Source organism: Odontesthes bonariensis, chromosome 22, assembly GCF_027942865.1.
Source record: "Odontesthes bonariensis isolate fOdoBon6 chromosome 22, fOdoBon6.hap1, whole genome shotgun sequence".
NCBI classification, from domain to species: domain Eukaryota; kingdom Metazoa; phylum Chordata; class Actinopteri; order Atheriniformes; family Atherinopsidae; genus Odontesthes; species Odontesthes bonariensis.
This window is the reverse complement of record NC_134527.1, coordinates 12,374,359-12,390,111: the sequence shown is the minus strand read 5'-3', so window position 1 is coordinate 12,390,111 and position 15,753 is coordinate 12,374,359. Positions and strand designations below refer to the sequence as shown.

Sequence of the window (15,753 nt, the reverse complement as noted above, 5' to 3'; positions counted from 1 at the left end):
CAAACAAAATGCTGTTCATAATACATCTATAACTGACGTTTAGTTGACATTTACAAGGATTGTGCTCTCTTAGTCACGTTTTCCATAAAATTTCATTAACTAACTTTAAGCAGACATTTGAACATAAAAAAGTAATGAAACCGTTAAAACCTTTTAAAGGCAGGTGTTATTTGCACTAATGTAATCTTTGCCATGATGCAACTTCAGTGCTTCATGCCAAACATGAAAATAAAACTGCAGACACATATCCAACAACAATCAGAAACTTCCACCTCCAACTAAAGAATTTAACTGCCCTCAGTGCAGAAGTGAACTAAAACACAGTCATACAAAATGAAACTCACAGTTACATCATATTTATTGATTTTATTTATAATTTTACATTTAAAGGTTTTTCTTGATTTACTCATTGTGCTCACGTTTCTGTACTTTGCGCCTGTTTGTTGGGTCAAATTAAAAGAGAATTTGGGCTTCGCTGATTTATTCTTGGAAATTATCTCCCGAAAAAAGACACTAGAATATGACACTATTTCATTTCATTTTATTACACAAAACATTTAGGACGCACAGTCTATCAAATAAACCTTTTGTTTCATTTTTTGTTTTTTTGACAAAACAAAACCATTTCAGAGAGGGAAAAGTGCTTTACAGGGATTTACCATCTCAATAAATACAAAGACTTTGAGGTCATGTTGGATCCTGTTCTTCACACAATGGTCATGGCACTAAAATACAGATGCACACTCGCTACCCCTGCCAGTACACACACAGAAACACATGCACACACGTCTTACTATGTACAAACCCAGTCAGTTTTATACTGTCCATATTGTACCAATACTCAGTTTCCCTCGTTGTGTGAGACACACACACACACAGGCTGAACAAGCAAGCCTATAAATTATAAATTAGTGACACCACAACTGTTTGGAAAAAGCAACATGTCTGATTTTGCAGGTATGTGTAGCATTGACTATATGCTCATCTCAGTCTTTACATTGTTAAGAGGATTGTAACTCCTTGCGGTTGTAATTCAGTCAGTAATTCACAAATCTCAGTTTTATGATGCGTGGTAATTTTTCTTTAAGGTTTTTTTTTCTAAAAAGTAAACTGCTAGAGCAGAGTCTGTGGACATATTAGTCATTTCCTATGATTTTTCTCCAGATTTGAGATGATTTGATACCCTCAGAAATCATTCAACACTTTAAGTTTCAAAAACATCCAAATAATTGTTCAGCAATGAGTACACATTTTTTCCTTTAACAATGGCAAAGATAAGGCACGTAATGTTTGAATTCTTTAACAAAAATCTAATTCTACACCTAATTTCAGTGGATAATTTAGCAATAAAGTGATTAGGAACTTTCGGTTTTTTGAGATGTCATTAAGTCAATAGTCAGTTCAAAAGTACACACAATTCTGTTAACATTTGGGTTTCCTTCATGGTTGCTTAGAGAGAAAAGTGGGAGGAGTCTTACCTCGAAAAATATGGTCAATTGTGTGTGCCCTGTCCATTGGGCCACAGTAAATTTCAAATTTATCCTCAGTATTCTGACAGTGCTCAAAAAGCTTCAATCCTGCTTCCTTTATCAGTTTCATCCCTCATCTTCAAGTTAGAGGGTGAGTGAGCAGAGTGGAGGATGCTGTACACATGAAGCAAAATGGGTCCATTTGGTGGTTTCAAATAAAGTCTGTGAGTTCCTGCTAGTGATAAATGCTTGACTGTCATTTTTGATAGACTGGCTGCAGGTTTCCAGATCTTCTTTCAGTCCTTGGAAAGAAAAGAACAAAGATGTGTCTTAGTTTTTTTTTCTCTTCTTTCTGTTTGTTTAGGAATGGGCAGAGCTCCTGTGAGATTAGTCTTTTCTCCACACAGACTCCTGCACAATATGCACAAGGTCAGCAGGAGTCACTGATGGGAGATCAAGGGTAAGGATCCAGAGGTTAGGGGTCATGGCGGAAAACTAGCGGCTGAGGGGGAGCTGGGTCAGCGACATGGCCTGATGAGGGAGACTCTGAGAGGTCAGGACAGAAAAGGGATGACCTGGTGAATGTAGAAAAAAAAACACAAATTAGATATTAGTCTTCAACAAAGCAACATGAATATTAAAGATCTCAAACATTCTTGCATCTATTCACTACACAAGAGTAAATCATAACTCACTGTCGATGTACCCATGAAGGGCCACCATGCGTGCTCGCTCAGGACTACCAAACGGAGAGTAATGCAGTTCATCGGGCAGCGATGAGGGTATCCTAGACTGAGGGTGACCCTGGGGAGCCCCACTGTGCTGAGGAGTGTGCTTTTTATGTCTTGCTCTGCAGTTTTGAAACCACACCTATGAAGATGCAATGTAACCAGACATCATGGAGCTATACTCTTCACACAGAATACGTTCATTTAGTTTGGTTTAGTTTTTCAAAAATTATTAATGAGTAGCAACTGTGACAGTCCACAATTCTAATTCCATTAAAACGTTCAGATTCTCTGTAAAATCTAAATAAAAACCTAATGAAATGATTTGCAAATCTCATAATTATTTCTATTATTATTTTATCAATAATAGAACATAGAAGACGTATCAGATGTAGCACGTAAGACATTTCACTATTTCATGAAAAACATTAGCTCATCTTGAATTAGATGGCAGTAATACATCTAAAAAAAAAAAAAGTTGGGACTGGCCATGTTTACCACTGTGTGGCCCCCCCTCTACTTTTAACAACAGCCTGTGAACATCTGGAAACTAAGGAGACCGATTGCTGGATCTTTTAGAAGAGGAGCAAGGTCCCGTTCTTGTCTGATATAGGTTTACAGCTGCTCAATCATCCTGAGTCTTCTTTGTCATATGTTTAATTTCATGATGTACCAAATATTTTAAGTTGGTAGAAGGTCAGGACTGCAGGCAGACCAGTCCAGCACCTGGACTCTTTTACTACAAAGCCATGCTGTTATAATAGATACAGTATGTGGTTTAGTATTGTATTGCTGAAATATGCAAAGTCTTCACTGAAAAATACCTTTTAGGAGTGATAGTGAATGTGAGTGTGGTTGTTGAGTGTTTGTCTCTATGTGGCCCTGTGATTAACTAGCAACCCATCCAGGCTGTACTCTGCCTCTCACCCAATGGCAGCTGGCATAGGATCCAGCCCCCCCCACCCAAATATTCAAAGTCTTTAAATTTCCCTTTTAGGAACATTCTTTTGAATTTGCTCCACAATTTGTAGACAGTTTTGTGGAAATTGCTGAACCTCTGTGACTCTTTCATTCTGAGAGACTCTGTCTCTCTAAGGTGCTTTTTTAATGCCCAAAGTTTTCCAGCTAATTCTTTTTAGCACCACTTCCTTTTTATACTTACTTATGTCTTTGATTGCCCCATCCCAACTTTTTGTAGCTGCCATAAAATGAAATAGTAAAAGGTCTCACTTTCAACATTTGTTGTGCTTTCTATGTTCTATTGTAAAAAGAATTTTGGTTTAAAAGAAAAACAGAATGCAAATAGTTGCATCAAAGAATCAAACTCGAGAGTGTGTATCTCTGACTGTACTGACCTGTATAACTCTCCTGCTTAGGCCCGTCATGTCGGCTAGCTTCTGTAGTGTTTGGGCATCTGGATTGTTGTCCTGAGCAAACTGCGCCTGCATGATCTGGAAATTGAGTTAAAATATTAGAAAATAAGAACCTCTGCTACTGAAAACATTGTTTCAAAGAAAACACGAACTACATTAATGAAATGCTAATTGCATTAGAAATATTAAAAAGTGAGACTGATGTGTGTCTCACCTGTAGCTGCTCTGCAGTAAAAGATGTCCGCGCCCTCTTGGCCGGTTTGGGTTGACTGTCCTGTTCCGTTGGAACTGCTCCCTCTAATGTGATGCCATTGCCTGAAAGACACAGAGATGTTCGATCAAAATTGGACAAGTTACATGAATACATTGAATACAACTGAATACATTTACTCACTTTTAAGATGTTTACATAAGTAACGTTTTGTAGGTATTTTACTCGTAATGGACTTACAAGTACGAATATTGCACTTTTGCAGTGGGATATTCATATTTGGTATGCAGATTTTGAGAATTATTAATCCTATGGGTATCAAATCACTGAAAAATTGTGAATAAATATGCTTCATCAGACAGAAATATTAATATTAGTTCATACAAGAAGTTATACACTTGCAAAATGCCTCTTTGATGCAATACTGTGTAAGAAAGTGAATCTTAAGTAGACATTTGGACTTATGCCACTCACCACTCTCGGCCGCTCTTTTGAGGTTTTCTACCATGGTGTCATAGTGGATTCGACACAAGACCTTCTCCTCCACCAAACCAAACTCCTCCCCTGTGGACAACTGCCTCTTGCATGAGTAGCATGCAAAACAGGCCAAGTGGTATGCGTTTCCTCTCGCACGGCGCACCCAGTCACTGGCGTATATCTGCCGCCCACAGCGGGCACACTTAGTACCAAACCTACTGTGAGGGAGAGAAGGAGAGAGCAACAGTGGCAGAGAAAGACAAGTGAAATAGAATGAGAAACAAAGGCCAAATGCTAAATTACCAGGAGAAAAATTAAAGCTGAGGTTTAAAAATCACATCTCTATTTAGAAGACATACCAAAAAAAAGAAATAAATAAACATGTACTCAGACATCTTTTTCTTTGAGAATAGTTTGAGAAAGATGAAGTGTGCAGTGTGTGATTTTAAACTTCTGGCATATCTCAAATGTTTTCAGGAAGAAACCTTGGAGGAGGATATGGCTTTCAGAAAAGACTCCAGAGTGCGGCTGCAAGCTGAGCCTTGAATGCAAACAAACCAACACCTGCAATTTCCTGACTGATCCATGAAGGCTCTGACACACGCACACACACTCACACACACACTCAGACACTAAGGAAAAGAAAAAAACGGGGTGGTTTTACACAGTGGAAGATGAGGAAAGACTAGGATGACATCATTCTAGATTGCCAGGCTGTAACTGATAGCAACAGTGAGGTCGTCTGCGTATAAACTTAAACCACCTGATTTACTGTTCTGGGTGGGTGGTGGCAGGGGTTGAGGGGAACATTGGGAGAGTGGATGAGAGACAAATAGCCAGCAAGTTACAGAAAAAGAGGCTCCGTAGGTGAGGAAAAGAACATTTTAGATCAACAAATGACATAAGACTGTATGAGTGCAAAATGAGACATTAATGTCTCAAATAACCCTGTTTTTAACTGATGTAAATGAGACGCTGAGAGACAAATACAAGAGAGAAAAAACATGAGGGGAGAGGTGAAACAAATACTTCAGGAGATCTAATTACACTATGCTTCTCAGATGAAGGCAGAAGTTGTTTTACCATCAACAAAACTTATAGAAACACTGATGATGCTGTAGCTTTCCTCTGTACTTTTTGACTCATTTAGCCTGTTGAAGGCTTAACAGCTGGGAACAGTACTTTTAGCAGTGTTACTCAAACTTGGCAAAAATTGAATGTACTGTTGTTTCAGCTGAAGATTGGTTTGATCCTCTCATGAATATTGTAAGACAATGTATGATGTATTGTGTTTTTGCAGCCCAGTCTCACAGCAAAATGAAATAGTCACAAAATCTTAATCGAGTAGTTTGAGATTCTCCACTGTCTGAAAATGACCTGAAATCAGTCGTTTGCTTATGCAGGCCAAAATTATCTATAATTACGTTTGAATGACATGAAACCTCTCATGGTCGAAACAGCAAATGCATGTGAAGTTTAAAAATAGCATCGATCAAGGTAACAATCACCATGTAAGAAGAAGGTATTTTAGACCTAATCCTTACCAAAAAGTGTTGATATCTAAATCTAATAATAACCTTAACCCAACCAGGAAGTAACCATAGTGTTTTAGTAAGATGATGTTGTGTTACTGACAGAATGTAACTCAGAATGAAAAAAAAAGTAGTCATATATTGATCTTGAAAACTAGTCTCACATTTCATCTCCAATGTTATACACTTATATGAGTTGTGTTTTCTTCCTGTTGGTCGTGGGAGCAGTATTTTACAGTTCATCCTTGTAGGTCGTAGTTAAGACCATGAACAAATGATGATCTGATTGCTTTTGATTGGAGGACATGTTGACTCAGTCAACTTGACTGGTTTGTCTTTTCATACTGCCAGACCCAAAACAGAGGTGCACAATGTCATGGCATTTAACGAAATAGTTGCAGAATTACTTGGGCTGGGCTGGGCTGTACTTTAGGGCAACAATGGAGCTTCATGCTAAAGAATATTTAAGATGCAGCCAACCGAGGACCTCCTTGTTAACAGAAATTTTTATTGTTGGATTTTACTTTATTTCATTATTTGTTTTGTTTTTTCAAAAGAAGAAAATGATTAAATCTTACTAGACTTATCCTTTAATTGAGATTGAACAGTAGGTTCTGATTGAACAGCAGGTTCTGTGGAGTATGAGGGGGAAAAAAAATCTTTTTTTACACAAGAATGAAACAGATTAAGCCCCACACTTCAAGAGCAAATTATTGAGTTTAATGGGTGTTGAACGCTTTAGGTTTGAGATGGTTAGGGTTAGGTTAAGAGCCATTGTTGGGGTCAGCAGCTGCCAATTCGTGTGACAGAGGTAAGATTTGTAACCATCCCGAAAAAAGACTTGGGGGAAGGGACATAAACAGCCACCTAATATTGAAATATATGTCCAAATTTCTACTTTATTTTTGCTCAGATGAAGCTCAAGCATGTATCATATTCAGAGAGATGTCAGTGCAACGGCAGAGGGGAACAAACAGAACCAAAGAGGAGGTAAGGAACACAGGCAGAGAGTTGTAGTGCTGAGGGAAGAGGCAATGTGAAGTATGTCAATGGCAGAAAGAGAGAGCTGGAGGACGGGGGCACATTGCCAAGTGAGTGGGTTTGGCAGCCTATCAGTGCACTCAAGTCCATTCTGTCTAGGATGAAAGCATACTATAGCCCTGACATCTCATAAGCTCATAACCCCTCCTTATACGTACGAGCCAGAGGTTTCATCTTCATGCATATTGTCTCGTGGAGTACAGGGCATCTCCCATTTCTGATTCTGCATTAATGTGCATTCTTTCTTAGCCTTAATCATAACAATTCAATACTCAATAACATAACAAATAAAAACAGATTATCTGAATATTTACTGACTGAAGTGGAGTAAAAACGGCCGGCATGGCTCCTACACATGGGCTTTTAAAGCCGTGCCATAGACAAATTAACCCTGTGGCTTACCGTACAGTATTTATCTATTCTTTATGATTGTTATGGGTGATTCCAGCTTGTTTCTAGTAGAGGAAAACATTGTAGAACATTGTTTCTAATCCAGCATGACAGCTTGTCAGTTTCATGCTCTGAGACAAAACCCAGAAAAGCTGCAAATCATCCCATGTTTTAACCTCCTCCTCTATCTTCACCCCATCCCTAATTCAACCCCATACTTTTTGTGTGTGTGCACCAAAAACCTGATGTTTATGTTGGAATGATGTCAATCCTCTCAGCCTCTACATCATCCCATATCAAAAAACTCACTTTTCCCCAGAACTCTATTTTCTCCCCTTCTTTCGCCTAATTTTTTTTCTTTTTTCTTTTTTTTTTTTTTACAGTAATTCACCTGCTGCTGAAAGAGGGGCTTGAGGAGGTAAACGTTTTTTGGATTATTTCCGATGTGCTGCTAAGAGAATTTACTAATCTCTTTTAGATTTGTCCTAAGAGAGGTCTTGCCTGACTGTGTCGTTTCATGGCACAAGGTCAGCGTGTAGACATCTAGGATGAGAAGAAGTGATCCATATACTTGGAAGATTTTAACCAATTTATCATATTTACCAGGATTTCACAGATTGACCCTGCAAAAAGGAAAAATCCTTGACATTTTCATTCTCTGATCCTCGAGACTGCTACCACTTTTCTTTGTCTGGTTTCCAACCAGCATGAATAATTTATTTCAGTACTGTAACTGAGCAGTTTTTATTTAAATGTGTTGAATTGTGTGACAGATGTCGTATTATAATTTTAATTCACTTGCTTCTTAATAAAATGCAAACCATCCTCTCTGTGCCCACTGCTTGCCTTTGTTGCTATGGGAACCCAATCAGTTAACCAGAGGTGGGTGGTTGATGAATAATTATTATTTCAAAACTAACAAAAACTGTACAAGTGCACACACATAAAGAGATACATTCCCATGTGCACACATCTCAAAGTTCATTACCTGCATAGACTCTGGTTGCAGTGTCAGTATCCCAGGGAGCCCCTGATTAGTGCAGCAATGCAACTTCCTGTGTGGCCTGCAGCTCACGGACATGGATGAGGTTTCTACAGAGTGAGGCGGAGGAGGTAAGGGGAGGAGGCTGATAAAGAAATGGTTTGCGTGTGTGTATGTGAGATCAAACCCCTGAGGCCTGACATGGGTTTGAGAGGCACAGCGGGGGCTCTATCCTGCCCCGAATGCTGACATACCCCCTACCCCACCCCTGCACACACATTCACGTGTACATGGAGGGAAACCCACTCTGATTTCCTGCTATTACGCCCCATTAAAGCAGCTGTCAGTCCAAAGCCAGATGAGAGGCTGACACAGATGAGGAAATATCTCCAGAGGCTTGAAAGCAGCCCAGAGGATCTGGACTTGTAGCAGTGTTTAGCCCAGTTTAATTCTGGCCTAAACCCAGAGTGCAGTTTATATTTACAGAACTGTGCAAGCCGCAAGTCCTGCAGCAGAGCTTCGCTGTTACTGCAACGTTTGTAGTTCATTTCTCATTCTCAGTGTGACTTATGAGGCCATCAGAACCTACACATTATATCATTAAAAAAAATCAGTTTACAAGAGATTGTACACATATTAGAGATACACTTTTCTGCTTGATCTACAGCATATCTACTATTTAAAATCGAATTCATTATTATAACTTTGCATGTCAAATCTGTCCTGAGAGCTTCAGAGCTGCTCGTGAGACAGTAAAACATTTCTAAACTGAAAAAACACTGGTGAAACTTTGCTGTATGGCATGCTTTTGTCTTGTGGTCATTAAAATAGTAGCTTTGTATCTCATGAAGGTAAAGAAACCAGGAGATTTGATTACATCTATCAGAATGTCGAAAATACAACAGGAGCAATAGCTGTCCAACAAGCAAAATTAGGAGTGGAAATCTATTTTTTAAAAATGACTTATTATGAGTGAAGCTACAGTACATAACACCTTAAGCTATCGCTCCAGTTTTCCATTTAAAAAAAATAAATCATTTAATCTGCAGATGCAAATATGTGATGTGAATACAGCAGAGAAACACCCATGGCTGAATTAACCTCCTAGAGGCCCCTACTGACTTTGTCTACACTGCACACAGACATGAAATTATTCCAGAAAGCATCCAGAAATCAACCAGATTTAGAGCAACAAATGTTTAGTCTGTGAAATTGTTTGTCATTTTCTCAGCAAAAATGGTGTTTTCTCTCACTAACCTCTCACAGGTGAATGCCTGCTACCTTCTTATGTTTTAAGTAAACTCGGCATCCCTGCGTTTTGACTGCTGATCGAACAACAAATGGCCCATCTACTATTAGGTAAATTAACTTGGTCTTCCAGATGTAACGACAGGCATTTGTCCCTATTTTCTACCCCTCAAATAACGTGGAAATAACTGTGAGACGCTTTCAAAACGATAAACAAACTTCTGCAGTCTTGCAGTTTTCCAAGGATGGAGTAACGCTACATTCCAAAACACACCTTCACCGCACAATACGAATCAAAACAGTTGAGGTTCACAATCATTCAAGAGCTTAGTTCTATTTTACCATTTTTGTAGATTTAAAAGTTCACTCTGTGTGTCACGGTCCAGAGTTCGGAACAGGTCATGTAAAATGTTATCATGGTGCAGTAGTGCAAACACAAGTCTTAATTTTGTTTAAAAAAAAAAAAAAGAAGCAAAATGACTGACAGGTGCTGAATAAACAGATTTCAGAGTGTGTTTCTGCATGTGTGCATGTGGTTGTGTCTGTGAGGGTGGATGAGAGTTAAGGATGATCATCTGTACATTCACGCTAATGTGCATTTAGATGTTTCATATTCATGTTTTGATATTTGACATCATAAGCCTGCCCAATTTAAAGTGTGCAATTACATGTTTTAGAGTGTGTGTGTGTGTGTGTCTGTACGTTTCAGTTTGGATAGGAGTCATTCACGTCAGAAACATGCTGACCAGACTCTCGGGGCGGTCTAATTGCCGGTCTGGAGGCATGAGGGTGTGGGTCGGAGGACAACTAATTGCTGGTGATTATAAACCTCAGAGTGGTGGCTTGGTGTCAGGTTTTGATAAGACAAACACCAAAGTTCCCTTACAGCTCCATGCACTCACACACATATACACAGTATTAGACACGTGTATCTATACACCACCTCTAGGCCACTGAACATAATTTTATTATGCTTTGGCGGGTGTGAACCCAGTTTAACCTCAGATACCACACACACACACAGAGACACACACACACACAATTTCATACCTTCCATTACTTTTAACACCCATAGAGACACACAAAGGATGCATGGACAAAAAAAAAAGTGTATGAACACCAGATTTCTAAGTTGGGTTGATCAAACTGATTTTTTTACCTCACCTGCGTTATTAGAAATGAGGATTGATTCTCATTTTTATCAAAAGAATAATAGTAGCATTAGTTATAATTAGATAAATTGTCTTTGTAGTTTCTTTTAAATTGTGTTTTGACTCTGAAAACAAACATGACGGAAACACAGGCTGTCACATTATTAAAGCAAAGGAGAATACAACATAACACAAATGAGCCACCTTTCCTTGCACTTCACACTTTGTCTCCCATCGGGGACCTACTAAACTCAGATAACTACACATTCAAACTGGCATTTCCGGTGATTTCGTTTGTCTCAAGTGTCCCTCTCAAGGTGATAAAACAGCTACCGCGCGCCTCGTGGCACGTGGAGCATTAAGTGTGAGTTATTGAGTGAAGGACTGCCGTTAACTGCCGTGTTTGAGAGGCAATAGCGTGGGTTTATATGGGAAAAGCCTTTCACGCGTGCTGCCTGAACAAGAGCACGTCCACATGTAGAGTTTAACATGAAATTAAGACGCAAAATAAAGTCACGTGACTGCCTAATCTGATATGATCCAGGCGGTAGATGATGGTAAGAACGTGGCAGAAAACAGCAAAGCACAGAACCTTACATAACCTCCAAACACCAGGCAACTAGATTCTATTTTAAGCTGACTTAGTTTACCCAGACAACAGGGCTGTTCTTTTCTCTCTTTTTTTTTGTAGCTTCGGGAGATGTTGTGCTTTGGATAGCCATAACAAAACTGCGGATCTTTCAGCTCTTCACTGCGAGCGGAGACTTTTATTTGGATACACACTTTCGGCTTCTGAAAAGGCCTTTCAGGAGAACATGAAGCAACCCACATCCACCTCAAAAGGCTGCACGGCTTTGCGTGTGCGTGTGTGTGTGTGCGTGTGTGTCAAAGAGAAAGAAAGAGAGGGAGAAAGAGAGCGGACGTGGTGTTTTGAAAACACGACCATAAACTTACCCTACCTGAAATAATCCATTTTACAGAAGATCTCTTTGTTTTTGATGTAGCAGCTGCTGTGCTGACGCAGTGACGTCCTGCACACTGAGCACTCCAGACAGCGCACGTGCCAGATCAAGTTGTTCACCTGCGAAATCACACCAACCGTGTCAAACGCACAATGAAACACCGCATGAAGGACTTACAGTTTGCATTGTGCTGAAAAATAACCACCATACCGTGGAGTTTTTTTTGTTGTTGTTGTTGTTGTTGTTGTTCTGATCAGAGCAGATACGAATGAAGGCTGATTTGACTCAATTACGGGATCGTTTAGAATTTCCCCGGAAGAGCTTAATGCAGGCTAGATGTCCGTGTCTCATTACACGAACGTTTCCTTATGATATTCCGATTTTATTAAAATATGATAATAATAAAAACATCTCACCATGAATTAAGAGTCCAATTTATCCATATTTGAATTTGGCACGATCATTTAAATATTCATATGTTACTAAATCTAATTCGATTATATTGTTGTTGGCTTTTTTCTGTATTTTCTCAAACCTTTTTTTTTTCCTCTTTAAATTTACATTTAGGCCTACAGGTTGCGACTGTTGGCTATAATCTCTAATTGAATTATTACAGAAATATTGTACCAGTCCTGCTTTCTGCTTCATATAAGTGTCCATTGTGTCTGCTAGAAAATATTCTATGTCCCAGCTTGTATTTTCTGATACCGAGCAAAAGCATTTCTTCCTGTAATTAAAATCATTTTGCATTTTAAAATAAAACCCAAAACCAGTCTGCATACATCTCGCTAAATGTTTGAAATTCGTTCAAAGATTTACAGATGCTCCCCAAAACGGCTGCCCACTTTTCCAAAAGAGTCGAATTATTCATGATGGTTTACGTTCATTTAGACTTTTATTTGAAATTATTATTTTAAATTAAAAGTGAGCACAGAGATCCACAGTTTTCTTAATGAACATAACGTTAAATTATGTTGGTTTAATACAAAAATCGCAATGATCTGGAAAATATTTTAAGACTGATAAGATTTTTTTTTTTTTAAATAGATGACAATTAATTTTTCTAACAGGAGAGTTTGGTTTTAAGAAGACATGAGAGTGAGGTTTCATGGTGAGATCGGTTTAAATTGTATTCACTTTCAATTTACGGATAGTTTTAAGAGCATTTTATTTGAAGCCTATACAAAAACGTATCAAAAACATTAGCCTATTAGTGTAGGGAGAGAAATTTAATCATCTCAAACGCATGAAAAGAGAGTTTGACCATGAAATTATAGGCTGTGTTTTTTTAGGCTTGTTCACTTAAACTTGGAAACAATCCCTTTTAATTAGATTCTATCATCATTCTGCATGAAAAACAACCCTTCGTCTTTTAGGTAATCGTCATGGCTTTTCTTGGGATTCTGCTTTGCAGACTGAGAACAAAGTGTAGTCCGGTGATGTTCACACTTCCTGAAAAACAGACACGATTGCGCGCGGGTTACGAGTGTTTTGATTGGGAGCACGCGACAGGACAGGGCGCATTGACAGGCGAGGCTGTAAAAGAGTAAAGGCCGAAACATTCCTGTTGTGTCTGCGGTCTCCCGAACACAGAGCCGTCTTATGTCAGCCAACATTTCACTGCGGAGATAACAGCGCTTACAGACTCCAACACAAGCCGCCTGTTGTATCTAATGGTCTCTGTTTATGTTATTGCTCATCTTTCGAATGATCCATAACGACAAGTGAATGTCACTGCAATTCTTTCTTCTTAGGTTTTGAGTTTGATTAGGGTTGTTTTTTTCTGTGCAATATATATATATAAAGAGCGATTTAGGTTGTCAAGACTTTGTTTTTACTCCGACACATCAGAGCAAACATTCAGCAGGCCTGTCTAATCCAAAATAAGCCAAAAGTCAACATGGCCCCATCTTTCGTTCCTGCTTGTCTTGTGCAGACAAGCTGATATCTGTTTGTGCCAACACTTAAAAAAAAAAAAAAAAAAGACTGTCAGTGTCATGCCGATCAAGTCGAAGAGTTGGGTTGGCCTCTCACCTTGAGCAAGTATCTGTCCAGGATCTCCAGACCGCAGCTGGCGCACAGGTTCTTCCCTGTGGACGGCACCGAGCTGGTGGTGGAGATCGGCGAGCACACGGAGGGTGTGGACGGAGTGCTGGGAGACGAGCGCGTGTCCTCCCGCTCCATGTTGGACCGGTGGGATTCTCCGTCCGAGTGAGACTGCAAGAGGGCATCAGCACAGCTCAGTAACACACACTCTAATCCTCCTCCACCGCAGTGCCATGTTTGCAGATTTCGCCATTTTTTATTCTAAATTGTGGCAATGTGCGCATGATTTATACATTAAAATATATATATTTATATATATATATAATATATATCTTTGAACCTAACTACATGGCATTGGTGCGCGCGGGCCAAACGGTCAACTTACGCGCGCAGATGGCGCGCTGGGTGATCCATACATTTTAAAGCATAAACAGGGAGTAAAGCTCTCACCATCGGTGTGTGTTTAGAGTCCACAGTGCAGCGCGGGGCTCCCGGTGTGCTCTGCTGCTCGGCACAGATCACCTAAAAGAAAGCGTGCAGTGAACGGCAGGTCTTCATCAGTTTCCCGATCTCATCTTCAGCTGACAAATCCTCGGGAGACATTTGCAAAAAGGTCTTCAAGGCTACTCCTTTATAAAGTAGTCCTGACAATAAACCCCGGTTAAAACTGTTAAAAGGGCCCCCACAACAAAAGGCACATTTTAATGAAGCTATTTCAATTTGGTTTGATTTTACCCTGCCCTTAAACCCATGCCTCTCAGAATAATAGTATTTTCTTCGCAATCCAGGACACCAGAGTGGAGGGGGGAACAACTACCTGTAATTACAAATAGCTCGAAACGCTGTGGATAAGAGGGACCCGGAGTGTCGATTTCAACTGTCAATCAGGAAAAGGCAACGGGTCACCCACAGAATTGCAAATTTGATTTTTAATGGCTGTAATTAAAATCTAATTCTCTTCAGGCGAATTGGGAGCGCTCGAGAGAGGCTCGCGGACCGCAAATCACGCTATTCATAACAGAGAGGCGTGTGCCTTCTCGCAGCGGCTGGCGCGTGCAGCTGATCTCAATACACAAGCCGCGATTCTTGTGACATCACAGGGAGAAAAACAAATCTCACGCACGATGCTGCTGCGGGATGCAAATAAAGTGAACAGCACACTTTGGCCCGAGCGGACACTGATGATCCGAAACGACAAACGGTTTGTTCAAAGCAAAAGGACCCCGCGTTAAGGCTGTGTTTGTGCATCGTTTTAACGCATAGAATCCGTGTCATCACATAAAAGTAAGCACAGGTTAAAATTATAGGCCCCGAGATGGCACACAAGTCCACTCTGAACCTTTTACGCACAGAGCTGAAGCTTTCCAAAGAGTTAGTACCTGCTTCGTGGGAATTCCCTCGGACAGAATCTTATTTCCCTCTGAAAGAGGGGACAAAACTTCATTTTTCCAGTACATGAACCCCTGGAGTCTCACAGTGCGCAGTGTCTCCAAACTCGGCGCCTGGAATCAGGGGAAGAGTCGGCGCTGGGCGTCAAGTCCTGTACCATCCGTAGCATGGACTCGGGTGCAGACTGGCGCACAGGTTTGTTTTTAGCGCAGAGTGTTTTCTTTCCGTTTTACGCTGCAGTGCGCAACAGAACAAAAATTAAGCTGTGCAGACGAGGGGCTGCTTGCCGCTCCTCAGAGAGCCCAATAAAGATTTCTTCCTTATCCCCCCTCTCTCCACTTTTGAGCAGGAGTCTGACTACGGGAAGCTAATCAAATGGAGGGGCTGGCAGCTTTTACTCCAAGGCTTCGGGAGAGACTCGAGGGCTGCAGAGGCGACCAGAGCGCAAAAAGGCACGGAACCAGAGTGTCTCCGCAGAGCTGCAGTGGAAGTTTGCGCGTCTCACCGGCCTGCCTTATAAGAAGGGGGAGGGCGAGGAAAGAGTTTCATATGCGTGAGAAGGGTGGACGCAGTTTGGAACAGTTGTGACAGAAACTTACTCAAACTCTGCAGCTGCATGTTTGATATATCAGATATTCACATCACGAAACACGGAAGTATTGTTGTTCACACTCACGTAATCTATTTGCTACCGGAAATACACAAGTAGTGATGCATAGGAATCCCCGCGAAGATTTTTGCGCATTTGAATAAA

At 40.3% G+C, this 15,753-nt stretch overlaps 1 protein-coding gene across 2 annotated transcripts; it reads right to left on the bottom strand.

Annotated features, from left to right (window-relative positions):
• Positions 1–420: 420 nt before the first annotated feature.
• Positions 421–15,500, bottom strand: lhx6a (LIM homeobox 6a). Of its 2 annotated transcripts, XM_075456148.1 has the most exons (9): positions 14,990–15,500; positions 14,061–14,132; positions 13,599–13,781; positions 11,562–11,683; positions 4,256–4,476; positions 3,785–3,885; positions 3,553–3,648; positions 2,165–2,339; positions 421–2,044 (listed from the first exon to the last, which is right to left on the bottom strand). In XM_075456148.1, the coding sequence occupies exons 1-9, from the start codon at positions 15,065–15,067 to the stop codon at positions 1,965–1,967; spliced, it is 1,128 nt and encodes a 375-aa protein (XP_075312263.1). In that variant the 5' UTR covers positions 15,068–15,500; the 3' UTR covers positions 421–1,964. The 2 variants fall into 2 exon arrangements, with proteins under 2 accessions (XP_075312263.1, XP_075312265.1); XM_075456150.1 differs by lacking the exon at positions 421–2,044 and having other exon boundaries at positions 2,242–2,319.
• Between the last annotated feature and the right edge of the window lie 253 nt (positions 15,501–15,753).

Excerpts from the sequence above, each read along its gene's own strand:
- lhx6a (XM_075456148.1), bottom strand. The coding sequence starts at position 15,067 with ATGTACTGGAAAAATGAAGTTTTGTCCCCTCTTTCAGAGGGAAATAAG. Across the intron at positions 3,886-4,255 it reads CAAAAGAGCGGCCGAGAGTG|GCAATGGCATCACATTAGAG; the intron begins GTGAGTGGCATA and ends TGTGTCTTTCAG. Across the intron at positions 3,649-3,784 it reads TTACTGCAGAGCAGCTACAG|ATCATGCAGGCGCAGTTTGC; the intron begins GTGAGACACACA and ends CTCAATTTCCAG.